General features: G+C 40.7%; 1 protein-coding gene across 7 annotated transcripts in view; it reads right to left on the bottom strand.

Moving 5' to 3' along the window:
• Nucleotides 1–660: 660 nt before the first annotated feature.
• The window catches only part of LOC117230344 (5-hydroxytryptamine receptor 2B), a 36,357-nt gene continuing 22,371 nt past the window's right edge, over nucleotides 661–14,646 (bottom strand). For 6 of the 7 annotated variants that reach the window (XM_033487696.1, XM_033487694.1, XM_033487699.1 and 3 more), the window contains 5 exons: nucleotides 6,626–6,850; nucleotides 4,962–5,280; nucleotides 3,796–4,011; nucleotides 2,686–2,982; nucleotides 1,864–2,104 (listed from right to left, as the gene is read on the bottom strand). In XM_033487696.1, coding sequence (XP_033343587.1) covers nucleotides 1,864–2,104; nucleotides 2,686–2,982; nucleotides 3,796–4,011; nucleotides 4,962–5,280; nucleotides 6,626–6,850 — 1,298 coding nt within the window. Of the gene's footprint in view, nucleotides 2,105–2,685; nucleotides 2,983–3,795; nucleotides 4,012–4,961; nucleotides 5,281–6,625; nucleotides 6,851–14,646 lie in introns of all 7 variants that reach the window. The other variant, XM_033487697.1, reaches the window with a different exon arrangement.

Here is a 14,646-nt window from a genome sequence, read left to right as displayed (position 1 = left end):
TGTACCGTCTTTTTCATGGTCGTCGGGGAAAATGAGAAATGTTCTAGTTACAGGCTTCTCTTCCGTTTGCCAACAGCGAATTTGTTGCCGTTGATTCCGATTTATATTCAATCCATTTTTCTCTCGTATCGCCAAGCTATCGATATTTACCGCTTTAAGGGTTGAATTGCGGTTTTCGTGGAATCTCAAGGAAGCATTTCGTGCATTTTGCTTTGAAACATTCGGAGTTTCTGCCACATGACGTGGCAGTTTCCATTCTTATCGTTAACATGTTTCGAACTTCGACGAGCGAGTCGACGGCAGTTTTGGAAGGGAAGCAGGATATTTTTTCATTGCCCCGAGACCCACTTACGTAATAAGGATTACACGAGAAACAGGCAACAAAACAGAGAGACATACATAAAAATACATATACACACACGAAATGCATGAGAGGGAGAGAAATCGGTGTGTTTTAGCGTGCGTGCCTGTGTGTGCGAATGCCGAGGGAAGACACGTTGGAAGAAAGTTTGTAATTGTGATCATTGAAGGCTTGAACAAAGTTGAGACAGAGAGAGAGAGAGAGTGATGCGTGTACACAATTAAGATGAAAATATGAAAAAGTGAGAAAGATTCGCTCGTATCACGATGTGTGTATTATATAAGATATACAGTTTACAATTATTTGTAATGGATACTTTTTATTTGTCAAATAAAAGTTAGTACAAATGAAAGTAAAATAGGAATGACTTTTTGCATCTCTGTTTCATACTGTTACTTCTTTCCTGGCTGAGAACTATGAACATTTCATTGATCCTTCCGTGAAAGCTGTTTTAAGTTTCACTAAATGGAAGATTTCGAAGACGGTGAATTTTTAAATCGACGAGATTTTCAGACGAAGAGGACGCTATTTTTAATCGTGTTGCCTCTGTGGCTATTATTTCGTTAATTAAATAACATTTCTACGAACAAGTCTCTACGTGCACAGCAGAGTAAAGAAACCTTCCATCGATATCACAGACGATAGTGTATTTTAACCGGCGTGTATTGAAGAGAAAATAGCGCAGGATCAGTGAATAAAGTATTCATACGATCATTACCATTACAATGGAATCGATACGCCGCTATTCTTCTTTATTCCATACAGTTTTACTTGTAACTCGTTAAACGAATCATACTTCGCTACAACACACGTATCGATTTAACGATAATTTTTGACTCGACGAAACACCCGGGCCAATCTGTTCGCATCGTTCGGAGAAAATAATAATAAAATGTTTTATCACATTCACATATATGTATTCTTCGTACTTGAAGATTACCCGATTCTCTGCTAGACTTCTTTACCACGATTGAGCATGAAAAGACACGAGGGAAAATTGTGCGGCAGATATCAACGTCAACGTCGAGCATTCCATGTCGACGTCAATTGAAACGTTTCCCTCATTTCGAGGCTACGCTTTTATTCGAGACTACAATAAAACACTCAAACGCTTGTATCACGATCAAACAAACAAAACGAATACCGCTATTTAAGTTGACGGGAATCTTTTGCATTTCTTTCTTGTATTATCCTTTAATTTCATCTCGCTATTGCTTGCTCCGAGTTTCCTCGTTTAAAGACAAAACATTTTGCTATTCTTTCTACGATACTCTGTTGTACCTTCTGCAGGTATCGAATTAGAAAATTGTTTCAAGTTGACGATAGTTTTACCGAAGAAATTTATCCGACAGTTAGGATCGCGCCAAAATTTGTCGATCAAATCCTGACGAAATTGTTCTATAAAGCACCAAGACCAAGAAGAAATCCATCGATAAAAGAATCATAGGCGTTCGAGTGTTCCACGTGGCATCGATCGCATTTCCTGGAACACTTGGTTCTCCTCAACAATTCTGATCGTGTTCATGCTGATGGAAACTGTCACGGTAAAGGGACGTTGGCGTGCGATGCATCATCGTCACGTAGGAGCTTCCTGAGGCCGGTGTGGCCGTCGGATTCGGTGTCGGCGTCAACAACGGCGTACCCTGAAGACTAATGACCAATGGAAGCGCGGTCGGGGTGCACAGGCTCATCGCGTTGCGTCCACCTTCCGTCACCGAACGATATCTCGCCGGCCTTGCTGACCTAGAAAACGTTTCTCCCTGCAGGTACATGCATTAAACGAGAGTAATAAGGTCGTGGAACGCTAGCGAAGTGTCCCTCGAGCCTTTTCTCCCTACAATCGGAACGATAGAACGTGCTATGGGATTTAATGGCTCGATGTCTCGTTCCCATATTCCTCGTTTCTGCGTTCTTTGTCGTTATTTCCGCGTAGATTTGTTTGCTTCTCGTAGAAGAAGTTTTCCAAAGGAACAAAGATGGCTCTTTTTTTCTATTTCTTCTTTTCTCTTTTCTTTTTGCACCTGACGTAGAAGTAGCTTCGAGAAGACCGACACGGAGAGACAGCGGAAGAAATCAAGTTTCAAGAGGCGAAGTAAAGTTTTCGGGTGTCGAGTATAGAAAATTTATTCGTAAATGCCAGAGAAAGTAGACTGTCTATCTCGATTTGTTAAGATCGCCAGAGGAATACGACACGATGTTACGAATATGTAATTTGAAAAAATAATATTCCTGTCCTTCGTAGAGTCTTCTTTTCCTCAAGCTAATAAGTTAATAACGCTCAACTTCAATCAGGTAAAATAGTCGTAAAATACTTCTACACTCACCTGGAACACTTGCACTTCAGCAATCTGATGAACGCAGCCCTGAACGTTCTATTGAATATCGTGTAGATCACCGGATTGATGGTGGAGGACACGTAACCGAGCCACAGACACGTGTCGACCACGTGTACCGGCACCGAGCACTCGGGGCAGGCCGCGAAGAAAATATTCAAAAGGAAGAATGGCGCCCAGCACAGTACGAACGTGAAGAAAACCAGACCCAACACTTTGCTGGCTTTTTGTTCCGTTGCCACGGCGTTCGCAGCTAACGATCTTCTCTTCGTTCGTCCCGCGAGGAACCTAGAAACCCAAGGATTCCGATGTATGTTCGTTGAACTCGAAATTCACGAAACGGTCCAAGTTCGAATTGACCATCATTTGTACATGCAAATGGATTTCCACGCTCGAGGGCTAATCCTGCCTCGTGTCTCTCACGGGTGTGATTCGTTTCACACGCAATCCTGTGTCAAGGATTTTCAGGGACGAACAATCTCTGCGATTGGCCGTGCGGCGTCAATATCGCGATTAAACTTTGTCAACGGGTCGCGAATCGCGATAAACATTCTGGATAATTGGTTACGCTTCGTTATACTCTACTTTCGATCTTGTCGATTTTATCTCAGACATAAAGGAACGCAAACGAAGCGGCGGCAAATTGAGAAACTTTCGATGGCAAACTAAATTCATCCGAAATCGATGACGCACCGTATGCGTTGTGCAGCGGCTGTCTAATCACATTTACGACGCGTCCTACACGTCGTTGTAGAGAATTGGGAAGGAATTCACGTTATCGTTATCAACCGGTATTCGATACACCGACGACGGTCGTAAGGGTGGAAACATTTGCTTAGAAGTATCGCGAAGAACATTTTACGAAATTAAAAAGTAGTATTGGCTGCGAGATAGATGAGAAGATATATAGAAGAACAGCAAGTCTTTGAAACGTCGGTTCCTGAAGATCGTCTTTCAGACATTTCTTTCGAACGAGTGACAAAGTGAACGCGCCCTTTCAAACGTAGAAGCAAAATCTCGAGATCTTTGCCCGTCCATATCTCGTTTCGCGATATCTCGGATATTTTTTGACGCAAAGATCGAGTGGAGAAAGAAATTCACCTGAGATTTAGGGTGTTGGGAGTGACGTTCAACTGCAACTTGAGGGCCCTCAAAGTGAAGTTCCTTGTTTCACGGGCTATGTTCTCCGGCGTTTGTGTAGCCTGATCCACTTTCGACCTCAGTTTCGTCCCGGCCGTACTTCCGGTCGGGTTGCTGGCGCCGTTCACGGCGAAATTCAGCTGCGGTTGGGATTTGCTGGACCTCGCGCCCTTGCACCTGTTATATTTACAACGGGGCAGAAACCCCGCGTTTAATTTAGTTAAACTGCAGAACCATCACTGTTTCGCGAAATCAAGTTACCGGCCATTGTGAATTGCAACGAACCACAACCGAATTGCAACGAAGGCCGCGCTTGTGAAAAATGAACGGAACACGGCAACGATATTTTGTACGTTATGCGAACAAAGGATGCACGCCGAACTTTCCACATCGCTAGCGCAAGATACGGTGGTTGGATTTTATGGTGTTAAATACGGCAGCCCGGTGACGATTATGTAAATTTATTCTAATATAATTTATCGATCAGCAGTTTTATCGCGAGGTAACGTTGTGCCTGAAACATTTGGAAAGGAAGATTCGTATCTCGGGTGAGCCTCTTATCCTATTTAACGTTGGACGGAAATATATTTGGAGAAACCATAATTGGACAAATAAATAGAAACGATAAAGAACCGACTAACACAAAAAAATCCAATTTCTACGTTAGTTAATTGCGATACTTTTTATCTTTCTCGCTAAGATTCCGCAGTTTCCTCGTTCGCGTTTTAGCTTCTCTAACTGCATCCACTAATTTTCTTCCAACCCTTCCAATTTAGCGGAGCGTCTAGTCGCGAGTGAAATAAGCGGCGACTAACGAAAAAGATTTTTAATTCCATTAATGCGCCAGTGGAGTTGCGGGACAGTTAAGTTACGTCCGTTGGCATCAACAGCGAAGGCTACGTTGCATTAGGTTAATTGGCACGATTAAAAGTTGTCGCCCACTTAACGGCATAGCATCAGACGTTCGGTTGTTCACGCGCTGATGATGTTTGTCGCATAGTTCAAGGATGAAGATAAATATAATTAAGGCGACGACGTGTGTTCAGAGGCAACATGCGATCGCTTCCGCGACTGAAATATAATTCTTTTTTTTTTTTTTTTTAGTCGCTCGATATATCGTTATTTACCTTTCGCTTGCGACACCGCCGGAAGTTCTCCACGTGTATCGCGTCGACGACGACGATGTGCTGGTTTCCGTAGTTGAAGTAGTCGAGGAAGCCTTCGTCGAAAAATATCTGCCTCCCAACCTTCGAAATTGATCCCGTTCAGGATGTTCCGCAACGAAACGAGCCTTCTGTCTGAGCAGCTGCACCGTCAGTATATACGTGGCTACCATGACGATCATGGGAATGTAAAAGGCGATCAGAGAACCGAACACGAAGAACGCCCTGTTGTTAATCACGCACGTCCCTGGTCGAGGCATGATATTCGAGGGATTTATTATACCTGTAAAATCACCAACGACTTGGACGATCGTTCACTGTTTTTTTTTTTTTTTTTGTATATATTATTATAATTTACAATTTATAGATCCGAATAATACGTAATGGTGACTACACAGGAGAAAAAGTCGAAAAGGTGAAATAAAATAAAATTTTGCTGTCTAAAGTCTTGTCTTCGAGGAGATCAATTTGATATTTTGTATAGCAGGTTAATTTTTACTCAAATATTTTCAATTCCTATTTCTTTTTAAACAGGTTTTTTAAACGAAAAATCTTTATTTTACATTGACGGTTAATTTTCGCGTGTAGAGTAACCATTACCCTCTTCGTTGTTTACTCGTTTAGTTTCCTCTCTAGTCGGAGATTAGGCAAATTCGCCTACATACACTTGGTAAGTTTTTAAACTCGATTCCCTCGAAAATGTAGTCTCCGACGGAATTTTGTTATTCTTCGGTTTCGTCTTAGTTCGAGCCACGGAGAATCTTCTTGCCTTCGCTTGAACCGCAAACTTACACCCACGGTGTATTTGTGTAATTTACAGACTCGCGTAACATAAAAATACATTGTGCGGAATGTGAAATTCAAAATTGCCATTCGAATGGACTGTAAATGAATACAGGATGCAGATTATAGCAGAAAGTTCGGAATTAACGAGAGAGGTGAAAGCTTATAGATGCGATGCGATGCGATTCATCTTCTTTCCCTCGATTTTACGATTCTTAAAAAAATCGAACACCAGCATCGTTTGGGTAAAACCGTAGTCGTTTATCGACCTATCCGTGTCCTGGTTGCATAGTATTTGGAATAGTTTCGAATATCGAGCAGCCTTCGCTGGATAGAAGGTAAGAAGAAGAGTTGGCGTAAAACTTTTCCATTTACTCTGGTACTCGACGAAACGTTTAAAGGAAACCGATTTCTCCAAGTGGTTCATCCGGTTTACGTCTCCCGGAACGAGGTTTTTTCAAATGGCGAATTTTTCGATTATTGTTTCGAACGAGTGTTCGCTCCGAATTACTCCGACGATTCTACTCTATCGACTCGCGTAAGAAACGCAATCGAGCGTTGTTTTTTCACCACATGCCGCGTAATTGCGAGTCGAATGCTGCAACGCTACACCTATAACCCATACTCGTTAATGTTATACCAGAGAAATAGAAAATTACATCAGCTATCGGCTCTCGTTGTCAGAGTTAGCAGAAACGAGAATCAATAGGATTTTTTGAACAAAAATTCAATACCACGTTGTAGGATTTCAAAGCTGCAAGTGGCCGTGACAGTTGCTGTATTTTCGCTTGGAGGTTCAAATATAGGAATCGCTAATTTCCGACGTTTAGTAGAATTTATTTTACCTAAAACTGTGATGGAACTAGAGACCAACATGGCGAGCAACCACACGGCCGCGATCTTGAAGCCGACCATCCGCTTGGTGGACGTGTGCCGTGTCCTCAACGGGTTTCGGATGCCCAGATACCGGCCCAGTGAGATGAAGCACATGTGCATTATGCTCGCGGAACACGCTAGCACATCGCACGTCACATACACGTTACACCAGAGTACACCAAATGGCCAGTATCCTGCAACATTCAACAAAAGTAACTCTAGTAGAATTCCGACAAACTTTTACGGTTTCGATAAGAGACGTACTAGCGTCAAGAATATCGGAATGCGTTTAATTCCACGAACTGCCAGCCTTTCGGTTTCTCCAGCGATTGTCTGTCTGTCTGACACATTCGTTTCTAAGCGTCCTTATCTGGACGCAATCCCATTACTAACTGGATACTTGGAATAATTTAGCGTTATCTAGACTTAGTTTATCTTTGAACGAACACGTTCCTTCGAATTCAACGCGTCCAACTGTACAAGTTCTATCTATTCTTCCGTATATTCGCCATCTACCTTTTATCCTTTTAGCCTGAACGGCGAGCTCCTTGAGTTTCCCACCGATCGTATCTCGCGATTTTAATTCCTCGAAACCGTACGAGAGCGTGAAAAAGACACGTGCAACGTTTGAAATGGTTTTCCTATTAAGAATTTCCACCTATTATCAAATACGATCGTTTCGCGAGCTATTTACAAACGCGACAGTGGTCAAAGTTGGCAGATACAGAGAAATTCAATTTCGTTTGTCTTTAATTTGTCCAACATGAACGCGCGACGCCACTGGTTCTTTTAGCTTCGGCGTAACGCTGCGCTGTCAAAGTTTCCTTTTGATGGCTAACTTAGCGAATTTTCCAGATTTTCACACAACTTTCCGTCCGCATTCCGGGCACGAGCCCGACGCGTTTAATTATCGGTTTACCTTAAACTAAATATGTATTCGTACGTGACGCCTTTTGCCATTTTAAAGATGTACACATGTTCATCCGACCTCTCTGAAGCACGAGCAAACTCGGAGGTTACACTCAAAAGCACACAAAATGCCACGAATGTAAACCGGCTGTTAACGTTGAAGTCCTTTGATGTTGTCCGTTTTCACGTGCATCTTGCGAGTTAAAATTAACAGAATTGCGCGTTTCACGTCAAAATCGAGCAGATTCCGATGACAGACAATTAACTTTACGACACCGAGAGTCTCTGTCGAACAGCTTTATATTCGAGGGAATAAGAAGGAAGGAAGTATTTCCCCTTGGAAGTTCACGATCGAGCCGATGATTCTGCTTTGACGTGGATTCTAAGCAAATACCTTCTAAGTTTAAGAGTTGTCGTAAATTCTTCACGGGGACGGAACTATTTAACTTGAAGCTTCCGGGGTCAAATTTTTTAATAACTAGTTTAGAAAATGAAGGTCAAAAGTTCCGTGGCTAGCCTTGTGCGGAGCTCGTTTCAGCTTTTTTTCTTAAGAAGCCCGAGTCAAAAAGAAATTGCAAAAACGAGAGATTCGGTATCAGTCGTTATAACCACGTTGTAGCAGGTTCGGTGGTTTTAGTATTAATAGGAAGGAGAGTAAAAATTTAAAAGAATATTTCGAGCCAAGTATAAGTATAATAATACAGTAGATAAAAGAGCCATTTGAATTAATCTGATGGAGACTTTAGGTTCTAAAAGTCGTATTTATTACACACAGATTGTTCCTATATTTGGTCTAGGACGATCGCGGCTAAAACTATATAAAATATTACTTTTTTATTGCGTTTAAAAAAGGCGAGGCCCGAACTCGAAATTTTCTTAGAACAAGTCAAGAAATTCGGCTTCGATAAAAAGATGCTGCAAAAAGAACCTACTCCTGCAAGCTCAAGATTCAGGATATCTGAAATCTTTTGGACGAACGTTTAATTCGATTAATTACTTGGTTGCGAGGAGGATGCCTTTTACCCTAATCTTTCATTTGAAATGCAGAAACTTAGCGAATGCTACGATTACGTTTGCCCGCGTTATATTACGATACTTCCTAATTCGAAGTTACGGGTGACGCGTGGAGACGAAAACTTGTTCGCATGAACTTGCACGTAATGAAATTCTTTAGGAGTAGACCCATCGACGTCGCGACGCCTACGAATTAGTAACAAAGATCGTGCAAATTTTTCCGCAGGATTAATTGCGACTTCCAGACAAATGGTTAGCCTTGAGCCTTCGCAAGGAATCTTTACCTCGATCGAAAAAAGAAAAAAAAAAAAGAACAGAGTATTCCACGCGTTTAGGTCGCTTCGCATTATACGATTCTCTGTGCTCTTTGAAAAACTCTCGTCTCTTTGAAGTTTCGCGTGGTATGCATTATACGCGATTTTATTATTTACGTTTCATCTTTCGCTATGTGCGAGTGGCGGCTCGCTGCGAGAAAAACTTCCGACTATTCGAGTAACGATGTTCCTCGAGTATCAAATACGTAAGTTTGTGTTCGATCGAATCGCCAGTTTACTCAGAGGATCGCATAAATTCGTTTGTAACAGGAAGCCCGAAGAATAGACAGTTATTTATTAATTTGGAATTAATTATTTTCTCGTTATTCGACTATTTAACTGTAAAACGATGAAGGAGGATACATTATCTGTCTACGAAACATGTGGCAAAATATTGTCGACTTGGAAAAGTTTGATTTAAATCGGGCAGTTTCGAAGCTCTAAATCATTCGATTGGCGAATACTCGCGAGGCTGGTTCTCGAAGGAAATAGGATGTGTTCCATATAGGAGGAAAAACGATAGCGAGGGACAAAGATCCTCGTACCCTCGAAGATATTTGTTGACGGAGTCGCGGAGAAACAATTCCAGCGGCGAGGACAGTATGCATATTCGCGTCGACGCGATATCCGCGCCGGAAATGCAATTTCGTCACTTCGCTCGGTACGACGTTCACGTAGAAATTGCGCGTCCTTTGTTATTTCCTTTCTGACCCCGATTGTAATCGTGTCCCCGAAACTATGACACGTTTTGTGTGATAAACGTATCGACAGTTCCGAGAACGGTTTTTCCATTAGGTACGCTTTCAAATTTATTTCTCGTGACAATTCCTTGCCTTTTTATCCCGCCAATATCGCTGTATTACGATACGTTTATAGCCGGGGAATCGAAACGCGTACAGTACTGTGTCACAGTGTTTCGCCATCTATCAAATGAAAATGTTTTACTCGTAGGAATCAATAGGATACTTAAAGCACTTTAATGGCAGAGAATTTAAATCGATACTACCTTGAAAGGAAATTGGATGCGCTAAAATTCCCCAGAAATTCTTAATGGCACCGAGACTCGGAGAACGTGCAAGCCAGATATAAAATTTGAATAGCATTTTCTCTGTGCTGTCCTGCATAAATATGCCATTTTACTGTAATACTGTAATTTTGATGCACTAATTAAATCGAAACGAACAATATTGTACCTTAACGCAATTTTCTATTAAATCAAGACGAACGATGTTCGCGACTATTCGGAGATACAAACATTCTCTTTGTACACCTTTCTGTAGTTTCTACCAAGCTCCATAGTCGAACAGTATAGAATCTATCGTTGACGGTCTAACATTTTGCAGAATATTGCACAAAGTTGGAACTTTGCGAGCGATAAGGTAGTAGTACGGTCTGTTTATAGTCAGACGGGATCTTGATGTATCCATTGCGTCGTTGCGATTATTTTTCATCGATTTGAAATGTTAACATGATCATCAACGAATCTCGAAGGAAATAGATTATTCACGAATGAGCAATATATTCTTTTCTAAAGATTATTAGCTGAGAGAAGGGTCCAAACATTGAAATAAGAAGAGCATTCTCGAGCCTCTCGAGTTCAAATTAATATTTCAAGCCGGGCGCGTTAGACTAGCGAAAAAGTAGGTTAACTAGCTAATTGATCGATTCTAATTAATACAGCAAACCGGTAACTTCTATCGAGCCACTCTTAGATGGCTTTAAAAGAACGTGCTGATTAGTCGTAGAAGCTTCAAATTAGCGGAGCTCGTTTCGCTGTGTTCGAACATGAAACGAATCACAGGAAACAGCGTATGAAAGTATCTTGTAAAATATCGCCCAGAAACGACCATGCATTTGCATGGATAACGAGACATCTTGGAGATGTTTTCGATGGAAACCCTGTTTTCTCCTACGAGCTTGTATATCGAAAAATATCGAAGATATTGGGCGGTTATCGGTGAATTCGAAACGCGGTCGGTGTCTATGTTTATGAGGATTATACATAGAATGGATTTAGCCGACGGAGCTTCTCGGATATTTCATTCTATACGGAAAATGTTGGGAAATTTTTGTTGGGAAGCAACGAGTGTCAAACAACGAGGCGTTATTTATAATAATCCGAATGAAATTTATTCGATCAAAGTAACGGACGATACATCTTTTACTGATTTATTAGTACAATTGTAACGGTAAAATGAAACACGCGATAAAATTTAGCATTCGTCGGGTCTGGAAACAGAGGGCAGGCGAGAGGCGCGCTCCGCTAACATGATACCGATTATCGAATTCATAGTCGAAAGGAAAATAAAATTTTGTTGCATCGGGGCAAATTCTTCGATACAAAGCGTTTGTACGTGCGGAAACGTAAGAACGAGAATGTGTAGTTCCATATTTTCTCGTTCGATGTACGTGTAACTTAACCCGAAACACCGAGGCGGATAAAGAATCAAAGACGGAGCTCTCGCTGACATATTTGCCTTTCTTGTCTCGCTCAGCTCGTCATTTCTCACACTAGAAAGCATCGAGAATTTCGTTTATTTGTCAGAACGATCCTTTCTATGTACCAAGGATCGCATGCATTATTTATAAGACTACAACGATGATCGCTGCTTTGCAGGGGAACAGATTTCAGTTTCTGAATCTCCTGATATGGTTCTGCGAAGATCCAGATGTTACGATCGTAAAAGCTTGTTTTTGGGGAATTCGTTGTACGAAAAGCCTATTGCGAGAAAACGAAGGGGATGGTAAATCTATCTGGAAGCGATTACTTGAAAGAATTTACGAAGGAAAATTACATCATAACTCGGTATGGTCTTTTTATGATTATGGTTAATGGCAGTTTGAAAGTAGAAAGAGACGCGACGATAGTATGTGGGTGGTATGCCCCGGTAAGTGGAATTGGTCGAAACGTAGTCAGACGGGAAAAGACAAACTCTCCAGTGAATTCCTATTCAACTGGCAATGTGCTGTTATCTAGATTCGTTTGTAAATCCTTCAATTAACAGTTATCTTTATTACTACGCCAGTGCTACAAAATAGAAAGCGTATATTACATAAATATACTGCTGTCTAAAAGTATCTGGACACTCGCTTAGTTTGACAAAGTGCATTTTAATGATATATCACAGAACAGGTATATGCGAGTTAAACGATAATATTTAATACGAAAATACAAGACAACCTGATTCATACGGTTAGAAAGCGACGAAATGAACGAGATAAAAATATGAGGGAGCTTGCGCGTCGAACGAGATAACATAGAATCTTTTCGTGCAAAAAGACGTAAAAGCTTTTTCACAAAGAAAGCTACAGCAATGTTCCCTCGTAAACGTTCAGACTAGTCGGAATCCTGATCGTAATCTGAAAAAAAATTGTCCACCCGTGAGCCTAATTCATGCTCAGGCCTATCATTCGTAGGACCGGACAACATTTATCTACTTTGTTCTTCGACACGCGAGTGGAATTTTCAATGCAATCCTGACCTCAGAATTATCTTATCGCCAGTTTCTGCTCTTCCGTCTGAGTCAGCGATCACCTGTTCTAAAACTGCTCTAATCTTTCGTTTCGATGGTCTTCGAGGTTCATTCAAGAACACCCTCGAGTATAGACCGAACCGTATCAAAGGATTTTTCTATCGATCGAGAGAATATCTTTAACTTATATTCATTATCTCTGACTATAGAATTCAAATTTTGCCAAAGATAGGTTTAAGAGCGAAGACACGCTTTTCTTCTGGTATTCTTCTAGGCTTTTAAAATAGTATTGTTATATTTATTTATTTATTTATTTATTTCCGCCTTCTTTCCGGCTCTTGCGAAGACTTTCAGTTACACATACAAAGTAAATCAGAACAATATCTATAACACTTACACATGAATAAGGATATACACATAAGAAACCCGAACAGTGCACGTAAACCTACTTACAAACAAAAACAAACATAACATAACGTAAACAAACATAAACAGAAACAAAAATTTATTTCCGCCTTCCTTCCGGCTCTTGCGAAGACTTTCAATTACACATACAAAGCAAATCAGAACAATAACTATAACACTTACACATGAACAAAGATATACACATAAGAAAGCAGAACATTGCACGTAAACCTACTTACAAACAAAAACAGAATAATCATAGCTTAACCTAATTTCTGTTAGCTATACAACTACCTACATCTATCCTTATAATCCATTATTCAAAATACTAATATTGATAAATTATATCATAAAATATTTTAGTATACAGTATTAAGCCGTGGCAATTTTGCTCAACAGCAGTTGTCACGTTAATAAAAATTAAGCCGTAGTTGTTAACGATTGAAACGTACCTGGAAAATACCTTTGAAAGAAAGATTGTGAGAAGTGAATTTCCAACGATCTAATTAATTACACGTTGCATTATAGTTACGTTAATGATAACGCGTAAACTTTAGCTTGCGTCGATTTTACGGTCGCTTTACGTAATTTCTGCCTAGTACGAATCTTTCACTTTTATTCATCCCTTTTCATTGCTCGCGTGAATGGGAATAATTTCATCAGGATGTTTGTTGTTCTGTGAACGAAAAATTCGTTCTTCTTGATGAATGACAAACGCAATTTCCGAGAACGAAACACGCCAAGTCGAAAATACATCGACTAATTCGCGACCTCGTTTCCGGTTGCATTAACGCCGAAAACGTATGACAAGGAAGCTGTTGGTTTTCACAGCGAGAAATATTTCATTCTGTCGGCAGAACCGTAACCAGCGAAGGAATGGACAAATGAAAATTCCGCTATTTTCCGACAAAGTTTCCAGCATTGGTCAGGACGTGATCTTGATGTCGTTCGACGGCAAAATAGACCAAGCTGTTTCGTCGGAATCACGGACGTGGCATTACAATTTCAAACGCGCGCGAAAGAAACTTCGTGGACGAAGTTAAATCGTGCTAGGAACTAGGACTGGGCTTAGAATGGAATTTTTCGTAGCCATCTTCTACTTTTCGGAACGTCGTTGAAAAAAGTTGGAAAAGTGATAGAAACATGGCAGGCAAATCAGTCGGTGCCACTTTTGAAATTGCATCCCGGTTTGGAATATCCCCTTTCAAAATTACTTTTCTTGCAATTAGTAGTACTATTACTAACTGGACTGCCTGCTGTATAACACACAATTCGGGATAATAGGCGATGTAATATTAGTTTCTTTTGTCTGTGTTTGTCATCGATGATTTTAATATTATTTCCAACAAAGTAAATAAAGCATTAGGATTTCAACAACGTCGGATAATTACAACATACTCGTCTTTTTCGTAACTCTAATAATTTTTACGAAATTTCATTCCAGGAAACGAACTATTGTTTTTAACTCCGATCTACCTTGGTCGTTCTACGTAAAGAAACGAAACTAATTCCAGGATTTTTACGTTCCATCGATAATATTCGCGGCGGCGAGCAGAGTCCACGAAACTCGACTTCTTATCGATAAACGGAAAAATACACTTAACCTCGATATCCGCTGCCGTGAAAATCAAAATCGCGTCGAAACGGAACCTCTCGTCGCGAGGGTGTTGCTCATTAATAGTTAAAAAATCGAGTGCCACTAGAACTGAAACTTACGATTCACACCGGGATGCAACGTTCTACTTGAAATCATATTTTTCCAACGGGTTTCTCGACGATCTCGTTGCAAGAGGCCAGAGTAATAATTCACTGCGACGCGGTTTCAATCGACCTCGGCATTTTTCCCTTCGGGACTCCATTAACCGTACCGCCCAT

The sequence above is a fragment of the Bombus vosnesenskii genome, unplaced genomic scaffold (assembly GCF_011952255.1).
Source record: "Bombus vosnesenskii isolate JDL3184/JDL3185 unplaced genomic scaffold, Bvos_JDL3184-5_v1.1 scf7180000013266, whole genome shotgun sequence".
In the NCBI taxonomy this organism is placed as follows: Eukaryota; Metazoa; Arthropoda; class Insecta; order Hymenoptera; family Apidae; genus Bombus; species Bombus vosnesenskii.
Note: the sequence above shows the minus strand (reverse complement) of the source record. Positions and strands in the feature narration are given on the sequence as shown.